This window comes from Rosa rugosa, chromosome 2, assembly GCF_958449725.1.
Source record: "Rosa rugosa chromosome 2, drRosRugo1.1, whole genome shotgun sequence".
Lineage (NCBI taxonomy): Eukaryota > Viridiplantae > Streptophyta > Magnoliopsida > Rosales > Rosaceae > Rosa > Rosa rugosa.
Genome location: NC_084821.1, coordinates 72,157,527 through 72,181,325, shown reverse-complemented (window position 1 = coordinate 72,181,325; position 23,799 = coordinate 72,157,527). Strand labels below are relative to the sequence as shown.

Genomic DNA, 23,799 nt, shown 5'->3' with positions numbered 1-23,799 from the left:
GATTGGGTGGCCCTAAAGCCACGTGGTGGGGAAACCCCCACCTAAGAATTTCTCTAGTTGCGCTCATCTTTTAGCTGGTAAATGGTGACAATATCTGCCATTAGCAAGCGAAACTATTCGATCGTCATGCATAGAAGCTTTTCCTATCAAAGCGATTGTATATGTATCTTTAGTTCTTTTAACTTGGGAAAGAATTGTGAGTTTGGTTTTTGAGTTTTAATTCATGAGGCTCGACAATAATTAACGGCCAATGGGAACGACTCCATGAGTCCATGGTGGATAACATATTAACATAGCAACTAGCCAGCTAGTTTGGTTGATTAGAAAAATTTAAATACTGGGTTTCTACTAACACACTCTGAAAGTTAAAAGACTGACTTCCAAAATTTGAAACAAAGACCAAAGACCAAAATAATGACGATCTTTGCCACTGACCAAAAGCACCATGCCATTATCCATTTAAAATTTTAAAGAAAGTAGATCATGTACCACGTGACCCAACAAATTGTAAAAAGATGGAAAAGTAGCTCTAAGCTGATAACTCAATTATTTGGCTAGTGCATCTACTATAATATCGATCTTACCACTAACCTCGTGAGTCACGAGGTATTCAATAGTGCCTTTTGAAAAAAGCCCCATTTTTGGGTGGCATAGAGGATTGGTCGATATGTTTTTGGTCTTCTCGATTTTGACCTACGAATATAAAGAAAAAAAGGGGGCAACCAAGATTCGAACCAAGGATGTGAGTTGAGAAACAACCACTTAACAGAACATATGCCAACTGAACCAGCATAAGACTTGTGATGGTGCAGCACCTATATATTCTAAAAAATTTAGATTTTGGGTTGGGCCGAGAGTATTTACTTCACTGTATTTCATTCGTGTCTTATCGAAAGGGAAGGGAGATGATTAGAGGGAACTTGGGAATGTCATAAAAAAAAAAAAAAAAAAATGGAGGAGCTTCGGAATCATTGTACAATGTAGGCTTTTCCAGGATCCTAGTTTATCTAGCTTACACACACATGCACGTGAGTGTGGATTTTGCAGGGAACTGACCTCGAATTCTTTATAAATATTGATGGATAAGTACAGTTATGAAACCAAAAAAATAAATAAAAAATAAACTAGTAAGGAAGATGAAATTCCCATTTCTAGTATTCTTGTTAGCATCGATTTTATACATAATCAATACAGTAGTCGCGGTAGAGTCCATCATATCCGAAAACAAGGAAAAGAAAATAGACACAAATATTTGGCTAGATTACTCTATTTCATTTGGAAATCTCTAGGGCGGTACTCTCAGAAATGTGTTCTGTTTCATCTTCCCCTTCGATCAAAATGGATGATGTGGATGCTCTCGAGGTTAATTCCATAGAAACAGAGGAAACAACTTGAGCAATGTGACTATTGAAGGAGAGCAATTCCTTAGTATGTTCCCAAATCCTCGCATACACAACGCCCACGTACTTGGCCGACGCGGAGTTATCCTTGATGGCAGTGGCGTAGTCAGAAATATTAGCTAGGAGGGTCAGAATTAAATAGTAATGATTATACAAAAATGAACTTCATCAAATAACATAAAATTATATATATTTACATTCAACCCTTGGAGTCTCGACAGGGATCTGTTCGCTTAACTTCTCATCTAAAGATTGCAGCAGTACCAGCAAACCACCGAGGCTTGTGGACATAGCCGGACCAGTGGTGTTGTGTTGTTGGTGGTCTCCACCTCCACGACTACCTTTACTAAGTTCTTTGTTTGTTCTTGTTGTTCTTCCTGTGCCTGCAATTTCGGTGTGGAGAATGATGGTGGAGAGTTATTTGGCCTCAGGAAGTCAAGAATCTGTCGGAGCTCATTTGGTCGTGAGTACTACCACGGCAGCCAACCTGTGTTGCAGTGAAGATTCTGGTATTTTGGCCTTTTGGGCTCTGACTTGTCATTTAGTATTAGTGTAGTTATGGGTTTTGTCTATTGGGTATTTGGGCCTAGGACTCCTATTGTCTTTGTATTACCTTTGTAATATGTGAGAGTTATTTGACCCAAAAAAAAAAAATCCTTTGCTCATTCCAAAGATCACAGTCAGTTGCATAATTCAAATAGAGTAGGTAGAATGGCAATTCTAAAGAATAAACTTACATTTTTGTTCTTTTCCCGGACAGTATGTATTCATCATTTCTAATGGATAAAATAATTGCCAATGGATAAGAAATTAACTACAAGGGATAAAAATAGTTGCCAATGCTCACAGATCTGGGTTTCTTGGTACTCTCAGAGTCCAATGCTGACAAATTATTGAATGATAGATCTCTAAAAGAGTAAAAATATAAACACGGTCAAATTTTTAGAGAGATATATAGAATGCAACTATATTACGCTTAAGATGCAAACAATTATGAAAGGTATGAAAGTATGTTATTGTTTCAGAGGTTAGAATATGAAAGCATACATCCTAGTTTGGACTGCCAGAAGGATCCAAGCAGGTATCGTCCCATTAAGCATATTTGTGGAAAAAGACCTGAACAACATATTGACCATAGATGAATATGTAAAAACAAGTCAGGCTGGCAACTAAATTCATGGTATTCACTTACATGTAAAGTAAATCTGATTTCATATACTCTGGGAGTCCACCAGTTAAGCTGTTGAAACTCAAGTCTCTGCAATACAGAAAAATGGAGCATCATCAAGGTTTAGATATTTGATCAGCAATGGTCTTATACATAAATTTCATATCATAAGATTGAATATACTGTTAGCCTAAAAGGACAGACAGTAATAAGTAAGCAGGATAGTAAACATACAAGACATTACTTAAAAGTTAAAACACTTAAACTGCCTGCATAACTGTAGACATTACCTTGCGGCAACTAATAGTTTTACATGTTTCTGAATTATTCATATATGCCATATGCATTCTGAGAACTCACGGAGTATCAATCCTAACATTGTTGTAAACAATTCTATACATTTAAGTATATTTTTCCCTGTCTCAAGTTTTAGATATTTGATCAGCAATGGTCTTATACATAAGTTTCAAATCGTGAGATTGAATATACTGTTAAGCTAAAAAAACAGACAATCATAAGTAAGCAGAATAGTAAAGATACAAGACATAATTACTTAAAATTTAAAACACATAAACTGCCTGCATAACTGAAGATATTACCTTGCGGCAACTAATAGTTTACCATCTTTCTGAATTCATATATGCCATATGCATTCTGAGAACTCAGGGAGTTTCAATCCTAACATTGTTGTAAACAATTCTACACCTTTAAGTATACTTTGCCCCGTCTCAATGTATGTGTATTATGTCCCCAAAATTATGAAATGGCTGGGTTCATGTCATAATTACTAAGCTCCTTTGGCACTAATTTCTGTTACATTATTGATGTTTTTAGAAATCGCTCCTGAAGTATAATGTGGAAATTAGTTCTGTGTAGCAATTACCGCCAAAGATATACATATTTGTGTTTGCTGTTCTAGATGGTAGTGTCACATGTTGCTATAGTCAGAGCTAATAGAATCTTTCACTTTAAGGCAGTTTAGAAGGTGTTTTGAGGTGATAGAAGACACTGGTGGTGGTTCAAGCTAGATGATCTAATGTTCTTTCAATGGAATAGATCTGCTGTGCTTAGTATCAATCCTTAACAGGACAACTGAAAGAAAGGAAGGGAAAAGAAAAAAAAGAAAAAGAAAAAAAAACAGGTGAAGTAAACTGAAATTACAGGTATCTTAGAGATTTCATTTTATCACCAACGTTTTTGGGGATTGAATCATTGATTGCAGTTCCTCAGTATGCTGCAGAAACCATATGAAGAGTTCAGAAAATGTAAGGGTAGACAATAGGTACATGATTGTCTAAGAGTTTGAAGAGGCTGGAACTTTAATGTTTTCAAGTTTAACTAGAAAATTCTCCCGCGCCATGCTGCGGGTTTAATTTTTTTTTTTTCCTCAAATCATGATTTACATAATATAATACAATTATAATTTTACATATTACAAAAACTGTTATTTTAACCAAGCTTGTAAAGAGAAAGATTCAGCTGACACCTGGTATTTTAACCAAGCTGGTATCAAGTTTCTCCAGTGGGGGTTTAGCCCTGATCTAATTCATTGGCAGACTCAAATGCATCTTCAACTGAAGTTCACTCATCTGCAGATCCATGGACTGTACATACAGAATCCCAGTTAACTTGATCATGCAAGAAATGTAAAATAAAAAAGAGAAGGAAATATACAGAACAATCTAGAAATAGTTCATTACAGTTTGTTTATTTTCTTAGGTATGAACAAACCAAATCCCTGAACCTACAAAGAATAAAATGGATAAAGCTTTACATTAACCATATCCTCACTAAAACTACAACCTTATATTGCAACAAACAGGTTTGGATCTCTTTACTATCGAATAAAAGATCTGTGGATTCGTTGATTGTAAGATGCTCACAGGTTTGGCGATTAGCATCAAAAGTAACTTCCTTTCTACTTTTCTAGTAATGAAGCTCAGTTGTTCTACTGGCTTATCCCTACAGACCAAAACTCATAAACTTCAATATCAGTTGTATCACTGGCTTATCTCTCTCATGATATAGAGAGATGAACATAAAAAAAAAATCCCTAAATATTTGAAGATAGAAAACCAGTAATAGACACCAAATAAAACCAATCATTTTCCACGGCAGTTTATAAAAAAATTCTAAAACGAAACCACACAAACTTGAATAATTAATACCTTTTGAATAGCTCTCCAAGGTGGGCTATCCCTTCTGTGGGCTATCCCTTCTATGAGGCTTTGGACGAGCAACCTTTGAACTATATTCATCTAAATCTTCTGGTTTCTGCAGTTGGATAAAACTTCTGTCAAATTTTCAAAGGATAAACTTGTTCCCTAAGGATTGTTTAAAAGAGTAATACCAGTGACTGATAAGTTGAACTCCAGAGTCATTTACGGCAACATAAGCTTTGGCCAGCTGCCATATGGAGCTTCCCACACCCCCTTCAGCTGGTGTGAACACACTGCTAGTGCGACTGAGTTAATCTCCATCAGGATGAGGCAAGCTTAGTTCAATCACCAATGGCTGGAAAGTTCCATCACTTTTCAAGAAAAGCAGTGTCCTGCTAGCATAGATCTTTAAGGAGGTATTTGAATTTATATGCCTTAAGTCTGGCATCAATGCCTCATGATGGTCTAATATGAATAGCTTGTCGCTTGAGTGCCCGTGCAACAAATTCATCATTATTAATGGTATGATTCACGTAAGCTAATTTATAGGTGACTCTGCACCTAATGAAATATCTTTCGAAGGAAATTAATCAAAGACATTACCCCCTCCACTTTCAGTGCATCCAAGTTATTCTTGATGTGTTCTTCTGTTATTGTACTGGTTCAGTAACTATAACCGAGCAAGAAAACCAAAGAACTGAAAAACAAAGAAACTGAGGAGAAATTAACTCACAAAGTCGGTTGCACAATTAGGCAGTTTGATCTGAGTGCTGCAGGGTCAAAATATTAAATCAAAATGAACAGAGCACTTCTTAACTTTCAGTCACAACAGGGAAGCAAGCTTCTTGCTCAAAACAGTCACCTGAAGACACATAGAATTACACATATTAATAGCTGACATTATAAGCAACTTATGAATGAGAACATGAATAAATTTTCCCAAGACACATAATTACATATATTTAAGGTGGTTAAAGCATCATTGATCCAGAAAAATTACCGGCCTATAATCCTCTGGATCTAATAAAATGGTATCGAACTGCAAGAAAAGCAGAACAAACACAAATTAGAGAAATTCAAAAGCCTCAAAGCAGATGAGCAGAAAGGAAATTAAATTCCTTCAAAGGCCTTTTCAATGCAGTTAATGCACCTGGATAATCTAAATCAAATGGTTGTCACTATTTATTAAAAACAACAAAAGCTACAAACTTTCTCAAAAGTAGTTAATTATTCAATTATTGTAATATAGTAACCTAGACCTCATCATCAAGAGTAATATAAACAACAAATAAAGGAAACAGTATCAGAGCAATTGCTCAGTACTGCTTTTGCCCAGAAAAATGAAAAATAAGAAAGAAGAAGAATATAAACTGCAATAGTCCAAACAGATGGGTTCTGGTGTTGGGTGGACAAAGACAAAGCCATCATTTCATATATAGCTTTCCTTATCAAGCAACTTTATGTCCTCATCAATCATCATCTATCATTTAAACGAAGGCTAAGAGAAAATTATATTTGTTGAGGCACGAATTTTGGTGTAATTGATAAAAACAAACAAATGTATCTGAAGACCACAAGAAGCTTGAAGATTGAAACTTGAAACCCGGATCCTTATCTAAATCCATTTCCAATTGCACTAAGTGTGTGATTTCATACCGACCATCCTAAGAACTAGGATATATCTATATTGCACCACTTGCATGTGAAAGTAGAAGTAGGCTATGAGAAGTTGAAACATTGAATCACATCTATACACTGTGAAAACGAAGAAAGACATCTCAGGATTCACAATCGGAATAGTATGAAATTTTGTAACCACCAAGTGCCCCTCTGGTAGAGAGCCGAGAGAAAAAAAAAAAAAAAAGATTGAGCAGTATATAGCCAAGAAACCTGAGCAAGGAAATGATAGTAAACTTGAAAATGTTACACACACACACACACACACACATATATTCATGTTGACTTGACGTTTCATTAACTGTGCAATGCTCAAGCATGCATTTAGATCCAGAATCAAATTATTTAAATTCATATTCTTCAGTTCTATTGCTGTTTAAAGTCACAATCAGTGTTACCACACATTCTTTGGAAATGGAACACTCAACTCACAGCTTCTTCCTTTCTACTGAGAACCTGAGAGAAACACTCAACTCACTGCAATGATCTTTCCAGAAACCTCATCCAGAATAAATTTGAACATGATTGCATTTCAACTCCTAGGTTTCTTACAAAGCAACATATATAAATACGGACTTAAATACATAGGATTCAAAAGAACTTACCTTGATGATTTGATTTCCTACAGTTGACCTGCAAAAATAGATAACCAAGCAAGCAACAAGCTCAAACTCTTCTTCCACTCTCTGTTTCTCATAATCAAGCACAGAGAAAGCACATAGAACTTGGTAAGATTTCATTTCTAATACCTGCTGCTCTCAATTTCAATTTTTTGCTAAACCAAACTAAACCTAACATAATTTCCTAAAATCAATTCCAGTTTCCAAACTGATAGATATACCTGTTTATAGCTAGCCAATCAATTATTCTCACAACTGAGAGACATCAAATATGATCATAGCTAGCCAATCAATTATTCTCCCGTGTTTGAGTTTGATGCAGAATAGAACTCAGCCAAAGTGCAATGTTAAAAAGAAAAACAAAGAGTTTCTGCAAATAAAAAATCGGAAACTTGCATCATCTGTGTGTGCATCAATAACAAAAAAGAAATCAGGAGTTCAGGACTCATCAATTGCTCAGGGACAGCTTGAAACTTCAAACTAACTAATCATCAACAATTAAGACAAACCCCTTTCAGAGCTCCACATTACAACTATAAGGTAAAAAAAAAAACACTTTTATAATTTCACATATTAGACAAAAGAGAATCTCATTCAGAAATCTTGCAGCTTAATTATTTACCTATGAGCATGAAAATACCAAGAATTCAATGTGATAATCATAACTAAAGAAAATATAGATAAACACAGAACATAATATAATATGTCATGGCCTTAGAGACTGCAAAGGTCCCAATCCCAAAACAATTAAGGTACTGAAAGCTCTACTGGTGGACACAAAATAGGGTGAGTTAATTGGAGAATTTAACATCATTTTTTTTCTTTATAATAAAGCTAACTGAAAAACATTAAACATAAAAAGAAACCTTATTGTCCATGAGAAAGAGCTTAATTAAGAAAGAAGTGAATGTAGCTCGGCATCAACTAAGTAACTTATGTTGCTTCATTCTACTCATCCATTAGCCTTCTTTACTCGACATCTTCGATCGCACCCGGATGATTCTAGTCGGTTTCATCTCTGGGTTCTCATAGGGCTTTTTTTCAGAACGAGACATGGATCTCCATTTCTCAGTAGCAAGTTTAGCAGTAGCTTGACTATAGGGTTCCCCCCGGTCCCGCTGAATCCTTCTGTATTCCTTCATGAATACGCAGTAGCCCATAGTATTCTTTCTGCGTTTTCCACAAAAAGGACAACCGAGTCGTCCACAATGGAAGTCAAAATAAGTCCCGCACCTGCAAGTAATTAACCCAAAATTATAATTCAGAATAAGTTTCACCGTGTTGTTGTACACTTATACTTACCAAAGCTACTCAAACAGTATAGGATTAGGCATTCAGCAAACACCAATATACATACATATATATGTGGCATAAGTAATCAAATGAAGAGAGCAGAAAGATAAACAGACCTGCATGGTATTGTTGTGCAGCCTCCTGATCTTTCCACATAGATCCCACACGTTGGGCACTTTCTCCAGTGCTTCTTGTAAGCAAGTTTCTCCATAATAAGATCATCCTTATTCAACCTCTTAACCTCGGCACAAGTAATCCCCGCGTGCCAAGGAACCTTACACTGCGCACAGAACAATCTTTTACAGTTAGGGCACTCTGATTCTCTCACTACCTCTGTCCCATCGTCGATCAACATTGCGGAGCAGTCCTTAAAGGGGCAGTAAAATTTCTGAGATCCAATAATCACATCCTCGCACAACCTTGTCCCCCATTTTTCAAACACCTCGGGTTTCAGAATCGAATGGCAATACTCGGGATCCAGTGACCCTTTGCAATCGGGTACAAGGCACCCAATGCTTGTTATATTTTCTTGGAGCTTTGAGTCCACGTATTTGACCACACAATCGGTACAATAAACATGGCTGCAATTTTTGATACCAAACGATTCGTGTGCCGGCTTGGTCTCCACACAAATTTCACAAACAAAAGATGGGGCTTTGGAAGTAGAACAAGAACCCTCGTTTGAGGTTTTTATTCGCTTGCTTTTCCCAAAAGAGATATTGGAGGGTTTGAACTTAAGAACCCTGTTGGGTGCAGAGAAATAAGAAAGGTAAACTGGGTTTAAGAATTCATCATCATTAATCCATATCAGCTCTTGGCAGTTTGAATACAGATATAGATGGCATTCCCATCAGGACAAAAGAAGAAAGCGACGTTTGGTACAGGATCACCAAGACGTCATTCCCAGCTTGAATGGCTAAGCTAAGCTGCTGGGCCTAATGGGCTATTACAAAAGGATTATGGGGATCTTAGGTGGGCTTGTCCTAACAAGTCCCGCCCTCTTGAGAGGCAGGTCGACCACGGTCGCCGAAGTGGGGGAAACGCGCCATGATGGACTGGGCGTCCTCCCAGGTGGCATCGTCAGCAGGCATGCCAGTCCATTGCACCAGCCATTGGGTGATAGAGCGGCCATGTTTCTGGACCACAGCCATGTCGAGCACGCGTGCTGGGGACCAAACAATCTCGCCCTTATCATCGAACTGAGGCAACGTCTGGGAGGTGGGAGCAGAGTCACCGATCCGGTGTTTCAACAAGGATACATGGAAGACCGGGTGGATCTTTGAAGTCGGTGGCAGCTCTAATTTGTAGGCCACTGCTCCGATGCGGTCAACGACCTTGAAGGGCCCGTAAAATCTCGGGGCGAGCTTGTGAGATGGTCGTTTGAGGAGGGATTTCTGGCGGTATGGGTGAAGCCTGAGAAAGACCCAGTCGCCAATGGCAAATGCCCTCTCGGTGCGTGATTTGTCTGCCATCTGCTTCATCCGATTCTGGGCCATGGACATGTGAAGTTTCAAGGCCTGCAACAGCTCATCGCGATTTCGCAAGGCGGCGTCCACGGCGTGCACAGCGGTGGAACCAGGTAAATATCTGGTGACTGATGGTGGTGGGGTGCCGTAGAGGGCCTGGAATGGAGTCATGTTGATGGTGGAGTGGTAGGAAGTGTTATACCACCACTCCGCCCAATGGATGAGGCCGTGCCAAGATGAAGGCTTGTCTGCCACAAAGCACCGAAGGTAGTGTTCCAATGATCGGTTGACGACCTCAGTTTGACCGTCGGATTGGGGGTGATAGGCCGAGCTTTTGCATAGCTTGGTGCCTTGCAATTTGAAGAATGAAGCCCAAAAATGACTAAGGAAGATGGGATCGCGATCGGAGACGATGGAGCGGGGCATGCCATGAAGACGGAACACCTCTTTGAGGAACACTTCAGCGACCTGGGAGGCTGTGTACGGGTGCTTGATAGGAATGAAGTGACCGTATTTGGATAGCCGATCGACGACCACCAAAATGGCGTTCATACCTTGGGAAGAGGGCAGGCCGTCCACGAAATCCATGGATATGTCACAGAAGACTTCATCCGGAATTGGAAGTGGTTGCAGGAGGCCAGGAGGATGTATGGCTTCATAGTTTTGACGTTGGCACTGATCACAAGATGCAATGAAAGTTTTCACATCCTTCCTAACACCCGGCCAAGCAAAGTTCCGGGAAAGGCGGACGAAGGTACGAAGGTAGCCGGAGTGGCCGGCTTCGTAGGAGGCATGAAATTCATGTAAGACTTTGGCCCGCCACTCGGAAGTCTGAGGTATGAATATTTTGCCTTTGTAGAGCAGCTTGTCGTCTTGCAAAGAAAAATGTTTTCTTGATTGGTGGCCCTGTTGCAGAGATTGGGTGATAAGCTGCGCTTCTGGGTCTCTGAGGCAAGCTTGCTGAATCCGTGCTAAACTGTCAAACACAGGAGAAGAGACTGCTTGAAGGGCGCAAAGCTCTGGGCGCCGAGAGAGAATATATGGGACTGTGTTGAGATGGCCGGATCGGTATTCAATTCTATAGTCATACCCAAGGAGCTTAGCCAACCACTTGTGCTGGGAGGGGGTAGTGATGCGTTGGTCCAATAGATGTTTCAATGTTTGGTGATCTGTTAAGATTGTAAATTGGCTGCCCAGAAGGTAAGGACGCCATTTATCAATTGCATAAAGGATAGCTAACATCTCTTTGTCGTACACGGACAAAATCTGATTCTTTGGTGACAACGGCTTGCTCAAGTAAGCCACTGGATGTTTTTGTTGAGACAGAACCGCGCCGATGCCTAGGCCGGAGGCATCAGTTTCGACAGTGAAAGGTTTTGTGAAATCCGGCATAGCAAGAACTGGCGCGGTGGTGACAGCCAATTTGAGCCGGGTGAAGGCATCCTCGGCTTCGGGTGTCCAGAGAAAACTATCTTTTTTTAACATATTGGTGAGAGGATGAGCAATAAGGCCGAAATGTTGGACAAAGCGTCGATAGTACCCGGCAAGTCCCAAGAAACCACGCAAGCCTTTAACTGTCTTGGGCTTGGGCCAATCTGTAAGGCACTGAACTTTTTCTGGATCTACAGAGACCCCTTCACATGTAATCACATGGCCCAAGTATTGAACAGATTGTTGGGCAAAAGCACACTTGGATAATTTGACTTTTAATTGATGACAATGTAATAATCGGAAAACTTCCTCAATATGTTTGATGTGAGAAGTAAAATCCGAACTATAAATTAATATGTCATCAAAAAAAACGAGAACAAATTTGCGCAAAAAAGGCTTAAACACATGATTCATTAAAGCTTGGAAAGTAGAGGGGGCGTTAGAGAGGCCAAAAGGCATTACCACAAATTCATAATGGCCTTCATGTGTGCGGAAGGCGGTTTTGTGGATGTCGGCTTCACACATTCGAATTTGATGGTAGCCGGCCCGGAGATCTAACTTGGTGAAGTAGTGAGCCCCGTGGAGCTCGTCCAACAACTCGTCCACGACCGGAATGGGAAAACGGTCTTTGATGGTGACGGCATTGAGGTTACGATAGTCCACACAAAACCGCCAAGAGCCTTCCTTTTTTCGGACTAGAAGCACCGGTGATGAAAACGGACTATGGCTCGGGCGGATAAGCCCATTTGCAAGCATTTCGTTGACTTGGGCCTCCAATTCCGTTTTCTGGGAGTGGGGGTATCGATACGGGCGAACATTAACTGGGCCTGCTGACGGAAGAAGTGGAATCTTGTGATCAATGGGCCGGCAGGGTGGTAGGCCCGTGGGGGAGTCAAACAAAGTGGTATACTCGGTCAACAGACCTTGGATCTCAAGAGGGTGGGCCTCCGTCTGGATGACTTTTGGGCCTCCGATGTAAGACCCGGATTCTCTTTGTTCTGGAGCAATCAGAGCGAGTAGCGCATTGGGGTCGGGTTGTGGTGCCTTGGATGTAATTCCCTGCAAAATCTGGCACCTACCATTCGCCATAAACACCATCACCTTTTCTAGAAAGTGCCACCCGACAAAGCCCAGGGTGTCCAACCACTCCGCACCCAAGAGAAGATCACACCCCGGAACCGGAAGAAGTAGCGGGGAGGATTGAAATTGGTAACCTTGAATGATTACGGTCACATCAGTGGCTTGTTTGGAGGTCTTGACCACTTCGCCGGTCGCTGCGGTGAAGCGAAGGGATGGGGCGGTTTGGGTGGGGAGGTCCAAGGATGCCGCCACTGTTGGATTCAAGAAGTTCCTCGCAGAACCGCAATCGACAAAGACGTCGATGATGTGACCGTTGATTGAGCCTTTGAAACGCATCATCTCACTGACAGATGTGTTGGTGATGGCGTGGAGGGGAAGTGGTTGGTCGTTATCAGAAAGCTGGTCCTCGGGCTGAGGTGCTTCGATAGGGTGTTCGTCCGAGGAGGGGTATGCTTCCAGAATAGCCATCACGGGTTTCTTACAAACATGTGTCTTTGACCATGGTTCATCACAGCTGAAACAGAGACCTTGAGCTCTGCGCTCTCTGTAATCACTGGGAGCCCACTTTCTGGAGGGACCTTCAGTTCTAGGCCTTGGGTTGTTTGGGGGAATGTGTTGGAGTGGGGTTGTGGCTGTATTGGCTTGGCTGGTAGTAGCGACAGAGGCATGTGGGGGTAGTAAGGAGATCTGGCAGAGTACTGCCAAGAAGAGGTGCGGGTAGCCCGAGAAGCTCTGATGTGATTCAACTTTAGTTCATAGCGACGTGCCAATCTTTGGGCAGAGGACAGAGTCCGAGGCTCCATGGCGATGACGTCATGCTGGATCTCGGGTTTGAGGCCGCCGAGAAAGATCCGGAGAAGTTGAGAATCCGACCAACCGGGTGCGCGGCAAGACAATTTTGTGAAATTGATGATGAAGTCGTCCACTGTCGAGGTTTGTTGCAAGTGGGAAAGGGCGGTTTGGAAATCTGCGTCATTGCCGGCGCCAAAGTACTCAAGGAAGGCTGATGCAAAGCGGTCCCAAGTGGGGGTGGGATTCCTCTGTTCAAATGCGTTCATCCACATACACGCATCTGGCCCGAAGTGAGAGGCTACTGTGGCGATATGCACCGCCGGCGGAATGTTTTGGGCTCGGAGGTATCGCTCAGCCATTATAAACCAGCCGAGGGCATCGTCCCCGTTGAATCGAGGTAAGTCAACTTTGGGTGGTCGAAAAAATGGGGCCTCAAAGTGGTGGTGGTGGTGTTGGCGGGGAAAGGAAGTAGTAGCGGAGTGTGAAGTGGTGAAGTCCGGCAAAGTCCGGGGTGGAGGTGGAAGGGATGTGAAAGTAGGAAGGGAAGTAATAGTTGAATAGTGGGGAGGGGCAGAGGAAGTCGGTGGTGGAGTGTGGGGCGAAGAGCCGGAGAGGGAGGTGATATGTGTGGTGAACGGTGTGGTTGGCATGGTTAAGCCGGTGCTCGCTGTAGTAGGAGCCGGGGAGGAAATGGAGCCAAAGGTGATAGGCGAGAGTGGGAAGAGCGGGGGTAATGGCAGTGGCGAGGATGTGGTCGCAGTCGAGCAGAGTGATTGCCGCTGTTGAGTGAGAGCGTGTACCATCGTGCTCTGGAATGCAGCGAGTTGGGCGGTGATGCGATTTTCAAGGTTAGCATGGCTGTGGTTGATAGAATCAATGGAAAGGTGGAGCTCATCTTGAAGGATGTCCAAGGATTGGTGGAACTCCTCTCTGTCCAGAGGTGTGGGTTCATCAGTTGGTCCTGAAGAAGATGCTATATGGGTGGTACGTGGGGATGGGGGTGGAGGTGGGACATGGGCAGAGGAGGTGGGGATGGAGGAGGGGGCGGAAGTTTGTAAGGCCCTCATCGGAGCCATGCTTTGATACCAGATGTTGGGTGCAGAGAAATAAGAAAGGTAAACTGGGTTTAAGAATTCATCATCATTAATCCATATCAGCTCTTGGCAGTTTGAATACAGATATAGATGGCATTCCCATCAGGACAAAAGAAGAAAGCGACGTTTGGTACAGGATCACCAAGACGTCATTCCCAGCTTGAATGGCTAAGCTAAGCTGCTGGGCCTAATGGGCTATTACAAAAGGATTATGGGGATCTTAGGTGGGCTTGTCCTAACAAACCCTAACCTCTTCATCACTATCGTAATAGTTTAGGGTTTCAGCAGAGAGATCGATGAAGTTACCTGGTTTAACGGGACTCGGGGCAGGTTTCAGGGTATCGCTAAATTGATTCCTGAGAGATTGATCGTCTTTCTTCATTTCATGAGCTCCAAATGCTTGACGGCATATCTGACAATTGACCAAGCGATCCAGAATGTCTCTGCGGTATTCAGACATTGCGCAACAAAAGGGGCACTGTGTCCAGAATGTATTTAATTGCGTTAGCTCTTGATGATTTGGAAATTGATCCCTGAGACCATCCCGCCATTCATGAGCTTCAAATGCGTTCCGGCATATTTGACATCGGAGCAACCGATTCAGAAACTCCATGTGGTACCGGAACTTTGCGCAACAAAAAGGGCACTGTGTCCAGAATGTATTTGGTTGCTCCTCAACACGGCTCCTCGATGATTCAGAATTCAATAACTTGCTCGATCTCTTCTGCGACAAGGCATCGTGCTCCATGTTCACCATCTCAATCTTCAGACGCTAGCTTTTCTTTTTTTTGAATCAATTGAGACGCGGCTTTTGAAATTCCCCTTTCTATTTAATTTAAAATTACCCTAGGCTAAAATGGGCCGGGCTGGCCCAGCCCTCAGAATAATGGCCCAAGTTACTATCCAACCTTGGGAATTTTTAGCCTAACTGAAACGGTGAGCCCGGATTTGGATTTGTTTCGGAAGAGGTTGTGTGCCAAGATTTTGATCGACTTTGGGAGGTAGGGGTGGGTTCGTCAAACCGAAAACCGAAAAAAACCGAGCCGAAAGCCGAACCGAAGCCAAAAAAAACCGAACCGAAAAAAAACCGAACCGAAACAAAAAAACCGAACTGAACCGAACCAGTTCGGTTCGGTTTTCGGTTTTATTAGGTTAAAAACCGAACCGAACCGAGAAAACCGAACCTGCAGAAAACGACGTCGTTTTGCCTTGGTTTGACTTAAGTCAAAAACCCTAAAGGGGTTCCAAGTTTCCAACTCCCACGACCTTTTGTCATTTCATTTCGCCTCTCGCCTCTCGCCTCTCTCTCTCTCTGGAAAGAGGGCTTTCTTCTGTCTCTCTTCTCTATCTTCTCTTCTCTAGTCCCCTCTCTTCTCTTATCTGTCCATTTCTTCATCAAGAAGGACCAGATCGGGTTGATGTATCAATCCTCTTCTCTGGGTCATCGGGTTTCGTTTGAAATCTCAGTAAGGAGGATCAAATCTGAGCGCGACCTCTGTCACTGTAAGGAGGATCGGATCTGAGCGCGACCTCTGTCACTGTAAGGAGGATCAGATCTGAAAAATTTATCTGAGACTTTGGGTATGATTATGCATGAAGACTCACGCTTGATCAGGTTCTCAGATGGGGTGAGCTTTACGCACTGCTATTAATACTTTAGCTTATACAAGAATCTTTAATTGTTTTTTTAAGAATCGTTGCTTATAAGAATCTCTGCTTATGTGGTTTTGATGCAATTTTTTTTGTTTGGTGTTCTTAGATAGTTTCACTGCTTGAGTCTGAAATTGATATTAATCTCAGGAACTATCAAAAGCAAAGCAAAGCTCTGTCCCAAACTCTTAACCAATTCTCAGGTAATCAATATTTCCAAAACCTTTTCTTTTTTCTCTCAATTCCCTATAACCTAAATTCTACAACTCTGAATCGATGTACTGATATATGATGATGTAATATGGATGAAATTATGAAGCTTGGTGACTAAAGTTTGATCTTTTTGGTGAATAAATTGGTTCATATGATTTTCTGTTCAGATCTGAAATTTTTTGGAATTACTTTGTTCAGAAAGCATTGATGATTGTTGGTTCAAGAGTATGCGTCTATTATTTTTTTTACATATTAGATTTGAACTGGTGTTTAACCTGCGATTAGTTATCATCTGATGATTTCCTTTTCTGCTTGTATGATCAGTTTTCGTTTCCAATCATGTTAATAGTTGTACACATGATTATTGTTCAATAGAGACTTGAGTTATTTATAACTATACTAGCAAATTGGTTTTGCTTATATGATCAGTATGTCGCCAAACATTTTATAAACAAAAGATGACAATGATATACTTTATATAGCTCTCTTTCTAATTTTTGTTATAGAAATGCTACTCACGCACAGTGTCTTTGCCTGCAAGTTATCAATGCTTGTTTGTGAAATCTGTTGATCTGTGTAGTCGTATTTATGGGTTTGGGTCAAGTAGCTTGAACTGGCTACTTGGAAAGAAATATTGTGATGGCCTACAGTAGAAGAAAAACTTGGGTACCAGATTTGAATACATCGATCGTCCCTATATCTGTTGTAATGTAATATACAGTCATGGGAGACTTCCTCAGGTCAATTAATTGATTGTCTGTTATGCTTTATGCAGTCTCCATTTGAAGCTTCTTTTTCCCATGAAAGACAGTAGAGAAAGAGGGGGTTTATTTACTGGGAAACTCAGTCAAATGCCCCTGATGTGGAAGAGGGATTTGCTCTATTTATATATTTTGTGGATGGTTAATGGTTTGCTCTTATTTTTTTACATATATTCTTTTTATATTGATAAGGCTCCAATGGCCTTGATTCTTCCAGAGTAGTTCGTTGTAAATAGATGGAGTTGATTAGTGGCTCAAATGGACTAAATATATACATACATGATTAAAAAGCCAAAAAAAAAAGAAGCAAAAAAAAAAAAAAAAAAAAAAAAACCGAAACGGGGCCGAACCGAACCGAACCGTTCAGTTCGGTTCGGTTTTCGGTGTCAATTTCTCAAAACGCAAAAACCGAACCGAACCGCACCGAACCTAAATTCGGTTCGGTTTTCGGTTTAGGCTCGGAACCGAACCGATCGGAACCGAACCCACCCCTATTGGGAGGGAGCTTTCAGCAAAAGAAGAGGTGTGTGTTTGATTGTCTTTTCAGTTCTAGGAAATGAAAATTGGGTCTCTTTTCTCGGTGTGTAAGATTTGGGTGTCTTTCAGTTGTGTAAAATTGTTGTATTGTTTGCATATGTTTTGATGTTTGAGTAACCTTAGTAAAAAAGCAGTGCGAGCAAGAATTCTGGTCTGCTAGCTTCTTCAGATTAGCAAAAGCATTGTGTAGTTTTGTTTCAAGCCTGATTGCATATCCACGGTTAGCAAACTGTTAATATACAACTATCTATGCTTTGTTTCTTCACTTTCTTTTTCACCTTAATTGCTTTTTTCCTTATCTAGCAACGAGATCAGTCATTGGTAGGATTTTGGTTTCTCAACTTCCTTTCTATTTGCTTTGTTTGGTCCTGTTTTCAGCTTTGGTTTTACATGTGTAGTTGGGATTTCTCAAGTCTCTTTCTATTTGTTTTGTTTGGTCCTGTTTTCAGTTTCGGTTTTACAGTGTAGTTGGTAACTTCTGCATTTGTGGTTAATTGAAATTAGTAAAAGCACAAGGTCTTATGTTTATTGGATGTTGTAAAGTATTTACTATTTAGGTACTGATTTAGGGAGAAAGATATGTGAAAGTTATTTGTACAAATGGCTGGCTTTTCTATAGAGCATGGTTAAAAGTATAATAACTTGAAGTTTAGTACAGAGAAGTCGAAGCATAGCAGTTCAAGTTTAACTAAATTTGCAGATTTTAATTTTTTGTGATGCAATTCTTAAGGTCTTTTGACATGCCTGTTTTTTTTTTTTTTTTTTTTTTTTTTTTAAAGATCACAATGACATCTGTAATTCAAACTGGGAACTGCATCCTTATACTTCTTTGGTGGTTTGCATTAGTAGTGCTTCCTCTTATCACCTCTTTGCATCTGCACTACTGTCTACATCGTGCAAGTGAATGTTTATATCTTATTTACTATTCTTCTATTCAAAAATTGATATGATTGGGTTTTTTCATTTTGAATTTTATGTACTTTATAAATTTATAAACTCTAAAAAGAAAACACTGTTTCATGAATCTTTGTCGATTTAGGGTTTTTCCAGATTTGGGTTTTCAGTGATAATCTGAATTTTGATGTGATCTGTTTGTTTATTGATTTAATTGCATGTTGTATGGTAAACAATTATTGTGAAAAATCATGGTTGACCTGAAGAAGTGTTTGTTTCAGCCGTGCCCAGAATAGCCCAATTGAAATCGGAGAAGCTCATCGAGGAATTGCATTTGCCTAATCTAATAGTTGCTGCCAAAGAGGAGGAAGGAGGATATCATTTGATCAAGGTTGAGTCCTTCATTCTATCTGGATGCTATTAAGTAAAGGGTTTTGGGTTTGATTGGATAATGGTAAATGCTTCTAAATACTATAACTTTAGGGTGTGAGTATTTACTCTTGGATTTATAATTTGGGGCTTTGTTCAATACTAAGTTCTTTGTTCAATTTGGTGATGGGGATTTGCTTAAAGCTGATAACTTTAGAATGAAGCAGCAACTGATGATGGATGAAAGTAATGGTTAAGTAGTTAGAGTTAAGGTGGTAGTAGTGATAAGTATATGTATGTCAAATTGAAATTGAACTTGATAAAGAGGAGTATTTTGAATTTAACAAAGAATATACTATGGCCAAGTACTTGGTTAGTTCATATCGGGAGGAAGTCGTAGTGGCTGAGAAGATAGAGAGGAACTTGATTCTTCTTGGTGCTACTGCAGTTGAAGAAAAACTTTAAAATTAAATGGGTATGTTCTAAGACAGTCAGCAAAATTATTACTGAGAATTACAATTGCATGTTATTACTGCGCATATTCTATTCCAATGTTCATTTGTTGCCCAGTGAAAGGACATTGGTAGAGATTTTGTATAATAAGACCAAATATCATTGCCATGCACACTCTTTTGATTATCCCCTCAAAGGGAATGTTATCTACCTAATGTTTTTTATATTACTGAATTACTTAATCTGTCATTTTAATGTTGCATAGGGAATCCTGACTCTGGAACATGCAAAGCTCAAAGTTAGGGTGGAGCTTTTACAGAGAAATCAATGGTACCTACCAATTTTGTTAAATAAGAAAGTATTTTTGGTTTTGTTAGGTTGTGATAAATAACGTTACATTTAACCTGTTCTTATTTGCAGTCATTTTATGGGGAAAGACCTCCAATCCTTAAGTATGAAAGATCTTCAGAATTTGGAGCAGCAACTTGATTCTGCTCTGAAGCACATGAGGTCTAGAAAGGTACAAAATCAATGAATACACCAGAAAGTTTTGTTTAGTGTAGCTAGATTGAATCAACATATCTAATATATAGCGTATAAGGTTCTGTTTTGTCAGTTTAAGAGCAAAATTAATTGGAATATGATTTTTTGTTTGATCACATACAGAATCAACTTATGTACGAATCCATTCAGTGCTTCAGAAGAAGGTAAGAAAAGACATTTAATTTCTGTATACATGTAATAAAAATGTGCATATATATAATTTCGAATTTATGGTGGATTGGATTTGTTTTCCATGACAGGATAAGGCGTTGCAAGAGCAAAATAATTCTTTATCTTTTAATACAATTTATGATCTTTTTATCTGATTCAAAGTGGATATTGATCTAATTCAGTTACATCTTAAAGGTCAACTTTAAGTGAGTAAGTTTAAGCTTGGAGATTTGTGCTGGTTTTAGGTGAAATAGAGAAAAGAAAAAAAAAAAAAAAAAAAAAAAAACCTTGCTCCTCTTTCTCTAATTATTAATCATGATGTTTTTGGTAGCTTCAAATTTTTTTTTTTTTTTCTGTTTTGCTTAGGTGGAAGCTGTTGTTTTTGCCAATTCTTTTGTTAGTTCTTTGACTTCTTTCACTACAGATTTTTTTTATTACATTAACAAATCAATGAATTGAAAGTGATTGTGTACTGGGATTATTGCTTTAAAAATCTTGCTCCTTTTTTTTTTTTTTTTCCAAGATCATTATTGTTATGAAGCAGATACATGTTTTTATCTGCTGCTGTTTTTTAGATGCAATCAAAAACCATGTATTTAGAATCAGATTCATGCATTAAGAACCATATTTCTCATATGGATATTGTTTGCTCTCAATTAGAGAACTAATCAGTTACGCGTCTTTGCTGGGTTTTTGGTTTTCAGGTAAGATTTTGTCCTGCTTCTCCCCTAAAATGAGTTGGATTCATCAGGTTGATGAATTTCAAAAAAAAATTTGCTCTCTGTTTTCTTAGTAATCAGGTACTGATATTATATCAGGTCCCCCCTCACATCCCTTCCCAGTATTGTTTATTGTTGATAATCAATTTTGGCCTTATATTTGTCTTCCCTACTCCCCAGCTTGCGAGTGAAACACTGACATCACATTATCACAGTATCTGATTTTAGTTTATTGTTGATAAAAGTCATGCAATTGGCATGGTACACCTAATTGCTGCTGCTCCAGCTTGGCTTATTGTTTCTATTTGCTGGTGTTGGAGTTTGATATACTTGTTTATAGCTAGCCAATCAATTATTCTCACGTGTTTGAGTTTGATGCAGAATAGAACTCAGCCAAAATGCAATGTTCAAAAGAAAAATAAAGAGTGTCTGCGAAAAAAAATGGGAAACTTGCATCATCTGTGTGCGCATCAATAGCAAAAAAGAAATCAGGGATTGCTCAGGGACAGCTTGAAACTTCAAACTAATTAATCATCAACAATTAAGACAAGCCCCTTTCAGAGCTCCACACTACAACTAGTCAACTATAAGATAAAAAAATTTAAAAATAAAACACTTTTACAATTTCACATATTAGACAAAAGAGATCAGAGATTTTGCAGCTTAATTATTTACTTATGAGCATGACAATGCCAAGAATTCAATGTGATAATCGTAACTAAAGAAAATAAAATAATATGTCATGGCCTTAGAGACTGCAAAGGTGAGTTAACTGGAGAATTTAACATCATTTTTTTTTTCTCTAAATTCTAAAATAAAGCTAACTGAAAAACATTAAACATAAAAAGAAACCTTATTGTCCATTAGAAAGAACTTAATTAAGAAAGAAATGAATGTAGCTGGGCATCAACTAAGTAACTTATGTTGCTTCATTCTACTCATCCATTAGCCTTCTTTACTCGACATCTTCGATCGCACCCGGAAGATTCTAATCGGTTTCATCTCTGGGTTCTCATAGGGTTTTTTTTCAGAACGAGACATGGATCTCCATTTCTCAATAGCAAGTTTAGCAGTATAGGGTCCCGCTGAATCCTTCTGTACTCCTTCATGAATACGAAGTAGCCCATAGTTCTAGAATCTTTCTTTCTGTGTTTTCCACAAAATGGACAACCCAGTCGTCCACAATGGAAGTTGAAACAAGTCCCGCACCTGCAAGTAATTAACCCAAAATTATAATTCAGAATAAGTTTCACCCTGTTGTTGTACACTTATACTTACCAAAGCTACTCAAACAGTATAGGATTAATTAGGCATTCAGCAAACACCAAAATATATATATGGCATAAATAATCAAATGAAGAGAGCAGAAAGATAAACAGACCTGCATCGCATTGTTGTGCAGCCTCCTGATCTTTCTACATAGATCCCACACGTTGGGCACTTTCTCCAGTGCTTCTTGTACGCAAGTTTCTCCATAACAAGATCATCCTTTTCAGTATCATCCTTATTCCGCCTCTTAAACTCGGCACAAGTAATCCCCGCGTGCCAAGGAACCTTACACTGCGCACAGAACAATCTTTTACAGTTAGGGCACTCTGATTCTCTCACTACCTCTGTCCCATCGTCGATCAACATTGCGGAGCAGTCCTTAAAGGGGCAGTAAAATTTCTGAGACCCAATAATCACATCTTCGCACAACCTTGTTCCCCACTTTTCAAACACATCGGGTTTTAGAATCGAATGGCAATATTCGGGATCAAGTGACCCTTTGCAATCGGGTACAAGGCACCCAATGCTTGCTATGTTTTCTTGGAGCTTCGAGTCCACGTATTTGCCAACGCAATCAGTACAATAAACATGGCTGCAATTTTTGATACCAAACGATTCGTGTGCCGGCTTGGTCTCCACACAAATTTCACAAACAAAAGATGGGGCTTTGGAAGTAGAACAAGAACCTTCGTTTGAGGTTTCTATTCGCTTACTTTTCCCAAAAGGGATATTGAAGGGTTTGAACCTAAGAACCCTAACCTCTTCATCACTATCGTAATAGTTCAGGGTTTCAGCAGAGAGATCGATGAAGTTACCTGCTTTAGCGGGACTCGGGGCGGATTCCAGGGTATTGCTAAATTGATTCCTGAGAGATTGATCGCTTTTCTTCTTCATTTCATGAGCTCCAAATGCTTGACGGCATATCTGACAATTGACCAAGCGATCCAGAGTGTCTCGGCGGTATTGAGACATTGCGCAACAAAAGGGGCACTGTGTCCAGAATTGCGTTGGCTCTTGATTCCTGAGACCATCCTGCGATTCATGAGCTTCAAATGCGTTCCGGCATCTTTGACATCGGAGCAACCGATTCAGAAACTCCATGTGGTACTGGAACTTTGCGCAACAAAAGGGGCACTCTGTGTCCAGAATGTGTTTGGTTGCTCCTCAACGCTGCTCCTCCTGTTAGATGATTCAGAATTCAATAACCTTCTCGATCTCTTATGCGACAAGGCATCGTGCTCCATGTTCACCATCTCAATCTTCAGACGCGGCTTTTGAAAATTGAATTTGGAATTGCTTTCTGTCTCCTCCCCTCTTTCTATTTAATTTTAAATTACCCTAGGCTAAAATGGGCCGGGCTTGCCCAGCCCTCAGTATAATGGCCCAAGTTACTATCCAACCCCCTGCAGGTGCTGCCTAACTGAAACAAAAAGGGTCATCACATCACCCTCTCATACGACTCGTTGAGAGATGGGCTCGAGCTCGACAATTTTGGGTGTCTTTCAGTTGTGTAAAATTGTGGTTTTCATTGAGTTCTTTTGTTTCTGAATTTTATGTATTTCTGATTTCTGGAAGCGTTAGCATTAGCTTTTTTGCTATGTAAACCTTAATTGGAATGGAGCAACTTGGTCAATACTCGATATCTATTACTGAAATGGGTGTTTGTGTTTGGTTTTATTTATGAAGTCCTGAATTTTCATTTGCGTTCTTTTTCAGTTACTGAATTGCATTGCAGTGTGTATACAACTTTGTGCTTTGACAAATTCAATTTGATTTACTTCATTCTGAATGTTAAGAATAGTTTTGTGGTAATGCCAACACACTTGCAGGCCGAGTGGCGATTGATTATACCATTAATTTATTTTTTGTAAATTGACTACTTTTTAGACTGCTATAGTCTTAATTTATGCTTTCTGTCCTAAACAATTGTAAATCGAATACTGTTGTGCATAATAGGTTAGCCTGGGTACTTTCTCAATATAGGTTGCTTAGTGCTACATCTTGAACTATATAGTTTAAACAAACCAAATATGCGGTTTC

General features: G+C 39.8%; 3 protein-coding genes across 6 annotated transcripts; 1 reads left to right on the top strand and 2 right to left on the bottom strand.

Annotated features, from left to right (window-relative positions):
- Positions 1-1,165: 1,165 nt before the first annotated feature.
- Positions 1,166-9,167, bottom strand: LOC133731478 (E3 ubiquitin-protein ligase RSL1-like; the record flags this gene model as incomplete). Its single annotated transcript, XM_062158841.1, has 10 exons — positions 1,166-2,308; positions 2,448-2,516; positions 2,593-2,658; positions 3,730-3,802; positions 4,055-4,172; positions 4,737-4,842; positions 4,919-5,589; positions 5,728-5,766; positions 7,010-8,257; positions 8,434-9,167. Coding segments are annotated over 2 exons (1,008 nt in total), but the record flags the coding sequence as incomplete, so codon positions are not given.
- A 6,286-nt stretch (positions 9,168-15,453) lies between these two features.
- LOC133729995 (agamous-like MADS-box protein AGL8 homolog) lies at positions 15,454-21,179 on the top strand. Of its 4 annotated transcripts, none has more exons than XM_062157623.1 (7): positions 15,454-15,808; positions 15,981-16,033; positions 18,517-18,626; positions 19,323-19,387; positions 19,478-19,577; positions 19,724-19,764; positions 20,872-21,179. In XM_062157623.1, the coding sequence occupies exons 1-7, from the start codon at positions 15,804-15,806 to the stop codon at positions 21,002-21,004; spliced, it is 507 nt and encodes a 168-aa protein (XP_062013607.1). In that variant the 5' UTR covers positions 15,454-15,803; the 3' UTR covers positions 21,005-21,179. The 4 variants fall into 4 exon arrangements, with proteins under 4 accessions (XP_062013607.1, XP_062013605.1, XP_062013608.1 ...); XM_062157621.1 differs by having other exon boundaries at positions 15,940-16,033; XM_062157624.1 differs by lacking the exon at positions 20,872-21,179 and adding an exon at positions 20,476-20,861 and having other exon boundaries at positions 15,940-16,033.
- A 121-nt stretch (positions 21,180-21,300) lies between these two features.
- On the bottom strand, positions 21,301-23,027 carry LOC133729994 (uncharacterized). The gene is made up of 2 exons (XM_062157620.1): positions 21,872-23,027; positions 21,301-21,699 (listed from the first exon to the last, which is right to left on the bottom strand). Exons 1-2 carry the CDS (start codon positions 22,858-22,860, stop codon positions 21,489-21,491), a joined length of 1,200 nt encoding a protein of 399 aa, XP_062013604.1. The 5' UTR covers positions 22,861-23,027; the 3' UTR covers positions 21,301-21,488.
- Positions 23,028-23,799: the final 772 nt, after the last annotated feature.

Bases quoted from the DNA above. Each gene is read 5' to 3' on its own strand.
- LOC133729994 (XM_062157620.1), bottom strand. From the start codon at position 22,860: ATGGAGTTTCTGAATCGGTTGCTCCGATGTCAAAGATGCCGGAACGCA. The intron at 21,700-21,871 runs GTCTGTTTATCT...AATTACTTGCAG, and splicing joins TGCACAACAATGCGATGCAG to GTGCGGGACTTGTTTCAACT.
- LOC133729995 (XM_062157621.1), top strand. From the start codon at position 15,764: ATGATTATGCATGAAGACTCACGCTTGATCAGGTTCTCAGATGGG. The intron at 16,034-18,516 runs GTAATCAATATT...TGTTTGTTTCAG, and splicing joins AACTCTTAACCAATTCTCAG to CCGTGCCCAGAATAGCCCAA. The intron at 18,627-19,322 runs GTTGAGTCCTTC...AATGTTGCATAG, and splicing joins GAGGATATCATTTGATCAAG to GGAATCCTGACTCTGGAACA.